Source organism: Cavia porcellus, unplaced genomic scaffold, assembly GCF_034190915.1.
Source record: "Cavia porcellus strain 051 isolate PalLab524CR breed Dunkin Hartley unplaced genomic scaffold, mCavPor4.1 scaffold_30, whole genome shotgun sequence".
Classification (NCBI taxonomy): Eukaryota; Metazoa; Chordata; class Mammalia; order Rodentia; family Caviidae; genus Cavia; species Cavia porcellus.
The window spans coordinates 44,047,598-44,062,877 of NW_026947513.1; the positions used below are offsets into that span (position 1 = coordinate 44,047,598).

Sequence of the window (15,280 nt, forward strand, 5' to 3'; positions counted from 1 at the left end):
GATATAACACACCTGTAGGAGAAAAGGACATGGGTATGATGATAAGACACCTGGGAGTGGAATAATCACAATAATGAAGCTACACACTTTGAAGAGCCTTACTAACCAGAGCTTTTTGAGCTTCTGCTGTCATTTGGCGGTGTGAACTTGGGTCAGAATCTCCAGCTAATAAGGAAAACAATGGGTGGAGGTCTTGAGTAGTTAACTTTACAGACACGGATCCAATTAATTTCGCCTAAGAGTTTTTGAAAGTCATGTAAAGTAGGCAAGTGAGAAGTATTAACAGACAATCGTTGAGTAGAAAAATGCTGTGGATATAAGTGAAAACCTAGATAAGAAAAAAGAGGTGAAGTTTGGACCTTCTCAGATGCGATGACCAGCCCATTATTCGTTAAATCCTGATGAAGAGAGGCATATACTTGCAAAAGTATCTCAGAATATTGATGGGCTATTAAAATATCATCCATATAATGAATAATGGTGGCAGAGGCAAATTTAGATCTGGTATTGGCAATGGCTGCATGTACAAACATTTGACACAAGGTGGGCTATTAACCATTCCTTGAGGTAACACAATCCACTCACATCTTTCCATAGGTGAGGACAAATTACAGGAAGGAATACTAAAAGAAAACCTCTTGCAATCCTCGGGGTGGAGAGGGATAGTATAAAAACAATCTTTCAAATCAAGAACAATATGATGATGTGACAGAGGTATTGCCATAAGTGATGGAAGTCCAGGCTGAAGAGCCCCCATAGGAAACATAGTAGCATTAATTTTTCTAAGGTCTTGTAATAACCTCCATTTTCCTGATTTCTTTTTTATCACAAATATAGGCAAATTCCAGGGGGAGGAGGAAGGTCGGATATGACCACAGACTAACTGTTCCTGCACTAATTGCCTGGCGGCTTGGAGTTTAGCCTCAGGCATGGGCCACTGATCTACCCATACCAGTGTATCAGATTTCCAATTAATTTTATCAGCATGGATAGCAGGACGATCAGCGGTCACTAAGAAAAACCCAAGCCCTGTTTATTAACTTTTTGTGGGATGGATAAAGGGTCTTTGATACCTTGATTATTTTTTCCCAAGCCTGCAAGTGGCAATTGGCCCATTTGCAACAACTGTTTGGTTACAGTGGGACTTGGACTCCACAAGTACACTCCCATTTGGCTTAGTATGTCTCGTCCCCACAAATTTAGGGAAAGATTAGGTAAAACATATGGTTGGAATTCTCCAGTATGTCCCTCTAAATCAGCCCAAGATAATATAGAAGAGGATTTAAAAGGAGCGGAGGCTTGCCCCATTCCTTGGAGAATGGCAGGGGCAGGATCCAAGGGCCAGGATGAAGGCCAATCTTGTCTTATAACAGAAACACCAGCCCCTGTATCCATTATTCCAAGAAAAGTTTTTCCCTGTATTTTTAGTAAGCATTCTAGCCTGTCTCTTGTATTTGTCGAATAAGGAAAGCATCAGAGGAGCCAAACCCTTGGGTGCCTCGTTTTTTCCTAAGCATCTTTTGTTTTCCTTGAATAAGGGGCAACAATAATAACTGTGCTATACGAGTACCCAGAGGTATATTAATGACTACTGTATCAGTTTTAGCCATAACTTTAATTTCTCCCTCATAATCTTGATCTATCACTCCAGGAAGTACTATAAGTCCTTTTAAAGTAAACCCACTTCTCCCTAGTAAAAACCCCCAATGGTTTGGAGGTAATGGGCCGTAAATACCAGTAGGTATCAGTTGGACTCCTAGCTCTGGGTTTAATATGATGTGGGTGGTGGAACTGAAGTCCAATCCTGCGCTTCCTGGAGTTGCTCTGGAGAGGTCTGAAAGGGATTGTTTCTCGGTTGAATTGCCCGAAGATTTGTTGCTGGGCCTGGGGCTGGCCCCTCTTGGAGTTTCCCTGCTGGGGGGGGGTAGTAAATTGCCTTCCTCATCTCTTTTAGAATAACCTTCATTAGCCCAGTGAACTCCTCTCTTACAGTGTGGACATAACCCTGGGGCTTTCGGCTTTTTATCAATTTTAACCTTATTATTTGCATTATTATTACCTTTTGGAGAATCAGAGCATTGTTTGACAATACGCCCCACTTTTCCACAATTATAACAACTTCCTGGAGGGCCAGGGGCACGTTTTTTGCGTTCAATATGTTGTATTGCCAAACATTCTTGCAGGGTTTGTCCCTGCAAAGCAGCTGCCATAGACAATACTTCAATATATCCTGTTCTTATGTCTGCACAAAGTCTGATGTAATCATTTAAGGTGCCCCATCCCTTCCAGGGACAAAGAGCTGCTTGGCAGACTGCATTGGCATTTTCAAAGGCCAATTCTTTTACTAATATATTGCTGGTTTCTTGATCATTTATTAATTGTCCTGCAGCCTGAAGGAGGTGAGAGACAAAGTCCTGGAATGGCTCATCAGGGCCTTGTTTAATCTTGCCTAAATCTCCCTTCTTTGATCCTGATTGGGGCAATTTTTTCCATGCTGCTAAAGTGGCCCACCAAGTCAAATCATAGGCATAGCCAGGGTAATTTAATTGAGCACCCAGGGCTGCAAAAGCCCCTGTCCCTTGAAAATGATCCATAGAAATTCCATTAGCAATAGTTTGATCGTCTAATGCATATCCCATGGTAGTCTATTCATATTCTGATAGCCAAAGAAGATAATCTCCCCCATTCAGTATAGCCTTAGCTAAAAGCTTCCAATCTTGAGGCGGCAAAGCCTGGCTCGCTACTGATTCAACAATAGACATAGTAAAAGGAGCAGTAGCTCCGTATTTTGCAGCTGCCATTTTTAATTCTTTGTTCTAAAATGAAGCCCCTCATGTTCATTGCATGATTGTCCTTGCAGAGTAATTCTCCTTACTACTGGGTAAACTTGAAATCCCTCTAAATTTTCGCCTTGCTTTCTAGCTTCTTGAAGTGCATGTTGTAAGGGGGATACCGCTGAAGGTGCAACAGGAAGTATAGGCACAGGTGGGGGCAATAAAGGCATTGGTCTAAATCGTACTCTAGCAACAAGAGGTGTAGTAGAAGTTCCATATCGATCAAACAAAGGCCTTGCCAATGAAGAAGTACTACTGTTAGGGCCGACGCCGCAGGGAAAGAGACCCCAAGGACTCAACTCTTGGTGAGGGAAAAAAAGTTTATTTCCATGCGCATGGGGTCCTCCAGGCAAACGAGTGCGGAGGGCCCCGAGGGGAATTTGTGTAGGGTTTTTAAGGGCACAAGCGGGAAGTAAGCAGGTTTACAGAAGCAGATCGCATTGGTTAATTTTGAATGGCGCAGGACTTGGCAGATGCTGATTCGAGGGGTCTGGGGCTGAGTAACCATGGAGACTGAGGGTCCTGGTCTGATCTCAGAGTGCCAGGTACAACTCGGTCTCATTTGAACAGCACATTCCTTTACTTATCTTTACCTTTACAGAGGACAGAACATCTTGTGGTTAATGACTAGCAGATGCATTCCTTCCTGTCCTGCTCCGATATCTCAAGGAGGAATTAGGGAATGAAACATTCCTTACAGCTCTGTTCTATAGCTCGGGGGGTTACATTACAAACTGGGAGTCAATTCTCTCACTACAACTTTTATGCTGTTGATCCTTTAAATTAGCCTCAGATAACTTTTGAATCTGCTAAGCCATATCATACAATTCTTTTTTAAATGTTTCAATCAAGTTTTCTAGGCACTCCGTTGGTTCTTTACCTTGTGGATTTGCCTGATCTTGAAGCATGAAAGCCTCATGTTGATGCTCATATTGAGAGGCTTCACACTCTAATTCTTCCCATTCTTTTGGACCTAATTCTTCATCTGAATCTGAATCAGTTTCTCTATCAGGGTTATTGACTTGTAAATCATCAGGCCTATTGTTTATTTTGTTAGTCGTAGGGAGGTCTGGCTGCTGGTAACAGGGCAGCTAAGAGAGCGGTGGTGGAGCAGAGGGGAGGGTATAAGGAGGATGCCACATTCTCTGAGGATTTGGTTTTTCTTATAAAACTTTCTCGAGTTCTTTTTTCCCATTTACTAGACTCAGATTCCCCTTTTAAACAGTCCTTAATTAAAGTCCAAATTGTAAACGCATCCACAGTAACCTTCTCAGGACCCCAAGCACAATAGTAATCTTTAACCTTTTCTCCTACTGTCTTCCACGTCTCAACATTAACTGTTCCCTGTTCGGGAAACCAGGAGCAAACCTGATGCACAAAATCAACAAACTGATAAATTTGGAGCTTAGCTACAGGAATGCCCCTACTCTTTAAAAAAGAGGAAATAACTTGTGCAAAAAGTTCCCATTCTGAAGATGGGGAGTTATCCATTCTCAATCCCTGCATATATGCCACTCCCTGCTACTTTCACTTTTCACTTACCCGGGTCTTTGTAGAAGTGATCTTCTCGGAACTCCTGATTCTCCTTCCACTGGAAAAATGCTCCGAATGCTTATATTGCAAGCCCCACGTTTGGGCGACAGGTGCCAGGTGCTGTAGCCAGCGCAGGGAAGGAGTCATGCAAGAGACTGAAGACACAGGGAGACCAGTTGCTCAGGAGGCAAAAGCGATTTATTGAAGGACTCCAGAGTTTTTATAATGTTTCAAAACAAAGAGCAATACAAGTCACTTCAGGACACATTCTTGTGCATACAGCAAAGGTAATCATGTTCCTGGGCCCATGAGTAACTTCTTTTGTTTATGTTATGAAGCTATTTCTAGGTTAATGTCAGCACGATGCTTTGTCTAGAAGGCTGAGGTTACTGCAGGATGAGGAACTGGTTGAGGTCCAGCTTCAGTGTGTGGTTTTCCACATCTGTTCACTGCAGGAACCCTGGTTCCTGCTCCCAACAGTATATATACATTACTGTGCCATATTTATTTATAATATGACCCAATAAAAAAATAGAACAAAATTGAGAGTACCCTAGTGTATCTTTTAATAATTTGAGAAAATTTTCTAGCTGTTACTTTCACATGGATATATAATTGTATTTATATAGATAGGTACATATCTACCTATATAGATCCATATCTATCTACATATATATGTTTACATACTCAGTTTATCAATTTTTTAGCAAGAAGTGCATATTAATCATCAATAAAAATTAAGAATAATACTTCAGAGTCCATTTCAAGGTACAAAGGAAAATAGAATAGCTTTCAGTTTTGAAAATATTGTGACTACCCTCTGGAAAGTTTTCTCTGTAGTTATGGTGATACTAATCACTTGTGGAGCTTGAAAAATTTAAAATTCATGTTACTTTTGGAGGCTTTAAGAGAAAATAAATGCATGTTTAATTGCAAAGTAGCTAAATTCTAAAGTGATTTATGATTATTAAAACAGAGTAGTTGCAGAGAAAAAGTCTATGCTCATGATTTGTTTAAATGCATATATGAGGACTGCTGGGGAACTTGGCAGATAGATAACGGCCGCTGTGGAGGCTCTCTGAGATAGCCAGCTTAGATTCCAGTGATGGTGTGGTGTGGGGAGTCCTACACAGGGGAGATATACCCTGCCAACCAAGGAACAAACTAAGCTGAGAGAAACCAACTGAAAATGCAATCCTGGCGCTATGACTAGAACAGCTAAAGTCTCAGTGCCAAAGCTGGAACCCATGCCTCTAGAAGTTGGATTGAACTTCCTGCCACCACTGTTGCATCTGAATTGGCACAGCAGGGATAGAAAAGCGAAAGCTCTGAGAGTGGAATCGGTGAACTGAATTGAGAGCAGAGCTGGCAGAGAGCGCTGCATCAACCTGTGGTGAGTGAGAGGAATGGGGACCCATCCCATAGATGAGGAGCCTCCAACAGAGGACATTCTGAGACCAGGCAGGCTAGCCAGAACAGGACACTACAATTTCAGTCAAATATTCCCCTCTCAAGCAGGATTGGTGAGGAGCACTTGATCTAGATAGCGCGATGGGTTAAGATCCCGTAGGCTAGCCCAAACCAGGTCCCAGAGCCTGGCAGTGAACCCTAACGCAGTGAAGCCTTCAGCAGGTTCATGACCTGAAGAGGCTGATCCAGAATAAGCTGCCCAGGTCTGTGTCTCCCTAGTACACTGCAGTGGGCAGAAACATCTAGCCGGCACAATTCAAACAAACTGTAACTGACAAAGAAAGAAACTGGGCCTCCTATATATGCCTTTATGGAAGGAAAAAAAAAGTATGGGAAGAGGGAGAAAGAAGAAAGGGTCTTCAGTCCCCCATTCTGAGAATACTGATCCAGGAAAGGTAAATGCACAGGGGGAGGACAGAAAACATGCAATATCAGGCATGGCATCAATAGACATAAAGGGATATCTCTTGGACTTCATAGACAAGTTCAAAAGTGAAGTATTTAAGCAAGTAAAGCAAGATATAAGTAGAATAGTTAAAAAAATGCTAAGCACCTCCCCCCCCAAAAAATAACAGATGGTAGAATGGAAGATCATAAATAAGGGGAGAATTGTTTGATGGAGATAGTAGAGAAAACAGAACACATGAAGCAGGTTCAAAGAGATCACCAGGAAACTAAAAACTCTTTTGAAAGCTGGCATAACAGCTTGAAAGAAATGAAGGATATATTTTCTGAACTGGAGGACAGATTTGTAATGTGGGACTATGAAAGGAAAAAAAATTCTTAAATAACAAGGAAACAAACAGTAACAACACAAAGGCTAGAAGATGATAAGAGGATCTATAACTTAAAAATTAAGAATGTAAAGAAAGAAGCAGTGATACAAATAAATGAACTGCAAATGAATTCACAGAAATAATCAAGGAGAACCTCCCTAATATGGGAAAACTTAAAGATACTCAGTTCTATGAGGCATACAGGACCCCAGCCACCTACAACCCAAACTGTACTACACCCAGGCATATAATAATCAAAATTCCAGAAATCCAGTATGAGAACAGAATATTAAAAAGTTGTCAGAGACAAGAAAAATGATCGCTTACAAGGGAACACTCATCAGAATTACAGCAGACTTCTCAGCACAAACCATTAAATCACTAAGAGTGTGGGGTGAATTATTTCAAGCTTTGAAAGATAAAAACCTCCAGCCAAGATTGATATATCCTTCATAACTGTCCCTAGAAATTAATGGAGATACAAGGTGCTTCCAGGATGAAGAGGAACGAGGGGAATTTGCAACCACGAATTCAACTATACAGAGAATACTGCAGGGCATTCTAAAAAAGAAAAATACCAAGAATCCAGAAACAGTGGCAGAGAGGCCACAATGAATGGAGCAGAAAGCAAAATGAAGAAGACGAATGGACAATTAATGACGGAAAAAGAGCTCAGCCGAAATGAGGCAAAGAAGGTTGGATGATAGGAACAGCTATTTTGGAGAAAAAAAAGACATCATAATAGCTATTGCTGATTTAATATCATCTTGTTTTGAAGACCCATCAAGCTTTTGTTCTTCTGTCTCCATCAGTCTCAACATGTTGTATCTTATTGGATTTTATTATATGTGATAATATAAACAAAAACTTTTATAGACAAGGAGATTATACAGAAACCATTGTGCATTTTCTGTAGCTGGTTCTAAATACCCTGTAATACTGTCATTCTCTTGAATGGTTTTGCATTGTCTTGTTATGTTTGTTGCTATAGTATACCAAGGTATATTCAAAGATTTCAAGGAAAGAGACACTATAGTAACTACTTTTATGACAGGATATCTTGTGGTGAAACACTATTTTGCTTAAATTTTTATGTTATGACCTGTGCTGTTTTGCTGTTTTGTCCTCTTTTACCTGAATCTCCTCTTTTATTATTTATTTTTTATTGTTAACTTTTTAATTAAGGAAAAAATAAATGAAAAATAGCAGGATATATTATAGTAACCCACTTTGATTTCCTATTAACCTGATTTGAAACCCTGTATTGCTCTCACCGTCTTGTTTTGACTGATTTTAGTCTATTCTGTTTTGCTTGATAGTACCAAATTTGAGAGTATAAGCAGCAGCTGTGAAGACAATAAGATTCACTATCATGCCCATTCCAGTTTGACTATTATCTTCTCTTGAAGTCCTGTAATGTCTCCAATGTTTTGGTTTTATTGGTTTTGTTCTGTACTGTTTTGGTCAGTTTTATTATATTTGATGATATAGGCAATTCTTTTTAAGATAGTAAGAGGCATTATGGTAACAACTGTTGATCACTATGTATTCTGCTTTACATCATGAACTATGTCCGTCCTTTTGATTTGAATGACTCTGTTTTGTTATGTCACATTTGGTTTTATTCTCATCAAAAAAAAAAAAGGAATAAGAACTTTGGGAGTAAGAAAATCCAAAATGTGAAGTTGTCATTGTAAAAAAGAGAGGAAAATAAAGTGCTCTTAAGGATATAATGACATGTATATTTAGCATACAAGATATTTTTCAGTTTTTGTTGGGTCATTGAACAGAACTGTTTGCAGTCTCACTGTGTGAATGTCCACTTTATATGCTATAATTTTGTAACTTGAACAACTATTTCTAAGTTGATAGTATGTAATGTGTTAACTAGTGATTTCCTACTATTTATTGTTTTTGAATTTCTGTATAACTTCTACCCCTTTTTTGTTTTTTTCCTTAAATAGAATTTAAAAAATAAATAAATGCATGTAAGAAATTACATAGTATAGTAATTTTGAAATATCTTATTCTTTGTTTGCATTTTTTCATTCTGGAATTTCCACCACTTTGTTTCAAAAGATAAATAGTACAAAAATTATAACATTATCATGTCAATGTAGAAGGTACAAATTAGTAAAATTGTTGGAATTATGTGACCAAAGAGTTACAAACCATCAGTGCTTCAGTAAAATAATCACATATATTTCCACACTAAAACATAAGCATTTTATACATATACATACATTAGGATCTTGGCACAACACTAATCCCCGGAATCAGTACAAAAGCGAATGACCAAGATGAAAGAGTAAGTGCATGATTTTTAGCTGTTCAGTAAGGTCAAAACCTTCTAACAAATTTCATGATACTTTAGAGGTTAGATAAAACACTTCTACAGGCAACCTATATTTATTTGATTTTCAAACAGCAGAAATTCATGCTAAGGCAAATGTGTGAACAGAGCAGGACATTGCAAGTCAATTTAAACACTCTTCAAAGCAGTACTTTTTGTCAACAAAGAGAACTCTTTGATCTCCAAGGACAGCAGGTTGTGGCTCTGGAAAAGAACGAGGAGCAGCCCTGTCCTTTGCTGTCTCTGCTAGTTTACTATCTTGCACAGGCTCTCTTCCAACACAGCCAAAGGTACCTGTGTCCAACCACTTAACCCTTTATAACACAAACTCTGACATTTATCCATAAGTTAATGTACTGAAAACCGCACATATATTACATAGACAAAGTGGAATTACCTTAAAAAAAGAGTAAAGGTAAAAACACACACATAGTCATAATTTACCATTAGCATTAAAATGCATATTGCAGAATGAATTACATTTGTTTTCTTACAAAAGGTGTAAGTGAAAACAATTAACTTTTGAGATAAGCTGATTCTATCCAACAAATGGAGAGAACATTTCAAAAAATACTTCACTTAGTATTCATTATTCAGCTGTTTAGTATGCTTTTCAATATTATAATAATACCTGAAGAGAATTTAGTGAACAATGTGGCCAAATATAGTAATTTCTTAATGAGGAAATAGGCACATGAAGAAAAACTCTTTCTCATGAGGTTAAACAGTGTCTTGCCTGACCTGTACTTAAAACTGTGCAAATTATGCTGTATGTCAACAAAGACATTTAGTGAGGTTCACAGCTTTTATTTTTAACATAGATGAAATAGCAGTGTGTAAATAAGAGTATGTATGTGGTTTCTTCCCTAAAATATTCTAAGGTGTTAAATATTCAGGTTGAGAATAATCTTAGATACTTTTTCAAATATGATGGTGTATGGTTTCAAATTATACTATAATATATTCTAAAAATAATTGTGACACTGATGTGGTTTAGTGTGTACTTTTTAACAATTTCCTTGAAAAAATGAATTTCCATAATTTTATATTAATGCTGGCTCAATTTCAAAGGCAATAGAAAGGTAAGGTGTAAAAAAAAGAAAGTAAAATTTAAAAAGAAATTCACTCTACACTGATTTGATTTCTCTTTAGATGTATACAAACAAAAAGTATAATGAATTAAAAATCTCATTGTTTCCTAGTACACAAATATTTGATCCCTTAATTTTATGTAACTCCAATGGTAAAGGAAGAAGGAAGTGAAAGCTCTTTCTGTACTTTTTCCCTCTAGAGTTAGGAGAGAATAAATACTGCACCAAATGAGTGTAAAAAATGTTTTGACCATTGCTGCAAAATAGAAATGAATGATATCTGCATGTACATTTGCTTAACTCATTCTTGTTGCACTAAATGTACTTACATATACTTGAGACAAATAATACATTACTAAGGGCTCCAAAGGTTAGGGAGTTCAAAGGTAGTGTACAACAATATACATTATCCAGTGAGAGTTTGGCCATTGCTTCTAACACAGATCATTGAACAGAAGTCCTCTAAGGAAAAGAAGCAGTCTGTCCTCACATGAGAAGGTGAATAGTGTCTTTGCCATGTTGCCTTCTTTATAAGAGCACTAGATGTAATTCTTGAGGGGAGCCTCTTTGGATTAAAATTCTCTTAAAGACCTCATCTCTTTAGAGAAAACTGGCAATCCCTACATTTTGGTAGGCAAACACTGAACTCCTACCAAATGCTATTAATTTCCATGTTCATATGCACATGTGTGTATATACACATATACATACCAATATGTATATATGTCACATTTTCTAAGATGACAGAAAAAATCTTTCATGAATGGTACTAATTTGCTCTGAACATTAACGAATATTACCTCTGGTTTTTCATTATATGAAAGACACATACGTAGCTTAATTATGTTCCCCGACATGGGAAAAGGATACAGCATACATGAAAGTCAGGCATATGTAACTCAAACTAGCCTTAACCAAAGTAAATCTATACTGAGACATATAACAAACAAGATCCAAGAAATTGAGCACATTAACTGGACATTAAATGCTTTGAGAAAAAAGAAACAAATCACATGTAAAGAGATGAACTGCTCTAATCAGGATTGTAGATGACCTGAAGTCAACAATACAAGGAAAAACAGGGAGGGTGGAATAAGAAACAAGGTTCATCAATATGTTATATACAAGAAATACATTTAACTTAAAAGGAAATTCATAGACTGAAAATCAGAGGAGAGGAAACAATTGTTTCATGCAACAGGAGATCATAGAAAAGCAAGATTACCTTGCCAGTCAACTTCAAAGTGGTAAGAAAGTTATGATGTTTTCATATGGTAGAAAGCTACTCTTGTAGGTAAATGGATGCAACTGGATGTCATGTTCATGAGTGAACTAGTTTGAACTAATAAGGGTGAACATTAGCATAAAAAACAGTTAGTGGAATCCGAAAACAAAATAGTGGGAAAGTGATACAGTAGGAAACACCTCAGAAGAGAAAGTCTTAACCTGTGCTAATTTCTGATTTTCTTGATTTAAACTCTTATACTTTTTCAAAGTTTTGTTTGGTTTGACAATCTTCTGCCTTGCTTTGCTAGAGTTTGTCTCTTGATATAGGCAGCTACTTTCAACATAATGGGATGTATGTTGTTGATCATGGTCAGTTTCTTGCAAACTTGTTTTGAAATTCTATAGTGCTTTCATGCTATAGTTTATGGGTATAATTCTGTACTTTGTTTTTGATTTTATTATGTGTGATGGTATGCAAAGCTATTTTGAAAAAAAACTGGATATTATAGTTAATGATATCTGATTTTGTAATCTTTTAATGTTTTCTTTCTTTTTTTGTTTTTTTTGCTTGGCTTTACTCTGGCTTCTACGATTTGATTTAATTATTTATGAGGGTATGGACAGTCTATTTTGAAGTGAACAAGAGACATTATGGGAGTAACTGTTTATTTCCTACTGTATATTTTTGAAGTTCCATGATGCCTTCATTCTTTTATTTTGATTGGTTTTGTACTATTTGCCTTTGTTTGATTGTATTGTTTGAGAATTTATGTTGTTACACTAAAACAAACAAGGCACATTATAGTAGCCACTTGATTTTTTTATGGTTTTGCTGTGAAGATCTGTGCTGCTTGCATTGTTCTGCTCTGATTTGCTTTCTTCTGATTTGTTTTATTATCTTTAAAAGAAAAAAAAAACAAAGCATAAGGGGAAAACGATTAAAATCTTGGGGGTAAAAAGAAACATGTTGCTCTCAAGTGCAAATATTCTACTGTACACGTAGTTATTGCATTGACAATTGTATATATTAACTAAAAATATAACAAGATTGTTTATATTTCAACATTTCTATTAGTTTAAATGATTGAAAATTTACACAAGCAGTTGGGAATGAATCTATGGAATATCTTCTGTCTGGAGCATGTGTTGAAGAATGCAATAATAATTGAATAACAAACTTGTTCCCATTAAGAGCAAAATTGTATATAGTGGTGAAGCTATGTATTAGATAATTAACAAAAGATTTGAAATGAGAATGTTTAATTGAACCAATAAATGCTAATTTGAAATCATATTTTGAGGGATTCATGTGTATTAAAAACACAAAAGAAGTCTATTTTTCTTATTAATATTATGATTATTAGTGCATAGATAATATTTTGGTTCGTATCTAAATGTCCACTAAATTCTCTTGTAATTATTTTTGGGAATCTGGAGTGGATGGATATGGTTATAACCAAAAATTAAGAGTATATGACTCCTAAATTATTGAGCTGTTTGCTTTAACATAATTCTGGGTTATGATAAAAGAAAAGACCACCAAAAAATTCGTGACACCATCCAATATTATTGTGTCATAGTCCCTGTACTCTGAATGTCCGTTCAATATATGAACTTTCACCAGTACGAGTTATCCTTTAACCCCTGCTTGAATGTAGACATTTGTGATAACAAAAGGCAGCACAATTTGTAAATAAATATATCATTTTAACAAGATGTCCATGAAATGGATCTCAGCTCTGTTGATACCACAATTTTTGTGTTCTTTTAACATTGGGAGTTGTGGTAATGTTTTGGTATGGCCCATGGAATACAGCCACTGGATGAATATGAAGATCATAGTAGAGGAATTGATCCAGAGGAGACATGAGGTTACAGTTCTGATACCTTCAAGCTTCATTTTTGTTGGTGTCAATGCATCATCTGGAGTTAAATTTGAAACATTTCCTACATCTCTCAGGAGAGATCAACTGGAAGAATTTTATACTCGAATGATTTCTAACTGGATGGATATTGGCTCAATAACTACCTGTTTGTCATATTTTCCTGTGATGGAGGAGATGTTAAAGGAATATTCTGCTAATTGGGAGATTGTTTGTAAAGATGTAGTTTCAAATAAAAATCTTGTGACAAAACTACAGGAATCAAACTTTGATGTCCTCCTTGCAGATCCTGTTGCTCCGTGTGGTGAGCTGGTGGCTGAGCTACTGAAGTTACCTTTTGTGTACAGTCTTCGCTTCTCCCCTGGCTTCCAACTGGAAAAAAGTGCTGGAGGGCTTCCATTTCCTCCTTCTTACATACCTGTCCTGATGTCACGCTTAAGTGGTGAAATGACTTTTATGGAAAGGGTCAAGAACATGATATGCATGCTTTATTTTGACTTTTGGATTGAAGTATTTAATCAGAAAAACTGGAACAAGCTTTACAGTGAAACGTTGGGTGAGTCATGTTTTGAATACGAAGAGGGAGGTGCTTAATATCCTATGCTTTGGAAGTCAGCTTGAATAAATGTACAATAAGTGGAATTCACTTTCTGTAGGAAAATGGTGAACTGAAAATTAAAATTATCTCTCTATCACTTACAAATTTTGAAAACATTCACATTATGGGATCATAGTCCAGCCAGTGGCTCATTACTGATAGAACATTCTCAGAGCTCACACACTGCCAAAGGCAAGATTTCATGCTTTCATGCTCTCAGTTGATACCAACTTTAATGTCTTTTGAAGGAAAAGTAAAAGCAATTTGGCATCTCTGTAATGTGTTTTTGAATGAACAAAAGCAGACTGAAGTTACACGTTTGTAGCAAAAATACCTAGTAACACAGAGGAACTTTTCTCATGAGTAAATCAGTTTCTTTGTCTAAAATTGTCATTTTCTATACCTTCTAAAACATTCTGTCCCCTCTGGGAAATATTTTCTATTCAAGGTTTGAAAAGTATAAATTGGACATTTTAGTGATTCCACAAACTATAATAGTTCCTTATCAACCATCCATTTCAGAAGTTATAAATTTGTAGAAACATTCATATACAAGTACTGTATTTAAGCATGTTGTTTTACAGAAAAAAGAATGATGTATCATGTATAATTAATAATATGTGTCTCCCTAATTTCTGCAAGCTTTCCTAGAGATGTATGAAAAGTGTGTAAATTACAAATAAAAACTATTACATATCTGGTGTAAACAAAAAGCAAAGAAATGAACAATTATCACAGCCATAACATTAAAGCATTCAGGGTTTCTGTTGTATCATTTTACAAATCAAAAAATACATAATTTCCTTAAAATTTTTTCATGGTTGGGGTAGGTATACTTGAAATTCTAGCTAGAATATTGGTTGATATTTGTGCCTACTATGTTGGCGTCTTTAGAGAAGGAAGAATGCATGGTTTCTTATACAGTATTGTACTAAAGCTTCTGATACAGAATGCACTGAGGAAATATTACAGAAATATTTTCTTTTCATTCTGGGTTTCTCACAGACACAACTGAGCCATACCTAAAAAAATTTGTTATTCATGTAAAACTGTACTTTGTTTTATGTTTTCTACTTTTTTCTTCTTTACAAACCAGGAAAACCAACTACATTTTATGAACAAATGCAGAAAGCAGATATGTGGCTTATTCGAAGCTACTGGGACTTGGAATTTCCTCGCCCTACCTTACCAAATTTTGAGTTTGTAGGAGGACTCCACTGCAAACCTGCCAAACCACTACCTAAGGTAAGAATAACCCTGTCTTAGTTTTTATTTTAATTTTCAGTGAGAATGCTCTGCATTATTCTTGCGAGTCTCAGCTCACAATGAGAAAGATTTGAGAATTTGCAAAACTTACTTGCTGAATAGGAACCTAAACAGCAGGCAAGCATGGTATGAAATACCTGTAACCCTAGAATTCTATAACCTGAGACAGGAGAATCACCTGTACAAGCATGTCTGGGCTACATTGCACATTTAGGATTACATAGAAAGACTTTGTTCAGAAAATTGAAT

The 15,280-nt window shown here is 36.6% G+C and overlaps 1 protein-coding gene across 8 annotated transcripts in view; it reads left to right on the forward strand.

Annotated features, from left to right (window-relative positions):
• Positions 1 to 15,280, forward strand: part of LOC134470293 (UDP-glucuronosyltransferase 2B17-like) — a 33,550-nt gene that overhangs the window by 10,273 nt on the left and 7,997 nt on the right. For 7 of the 8 annotated variants that reach the window (XM_063240689.1, XM_063240688.1, XM_063240690.1 and 4 more), the window contains 2 exons: positions 13,454 to 13,723; positions 14,862 to 15,010. In XM_063240689.1, the coding sequence (XP_063096759.1) occupies positions 13,454 to 13,723; positions 14,862 to 15,010 (419 nt within the window). Of the gene's footprint in view, positions 1 to 12,947; positions 13,724 to 14,861; positions 15,011 to 15,280 lie in introns of those variants that run through there. The other variant, XM_063240687.1, reaches the window with a different exon arrangement.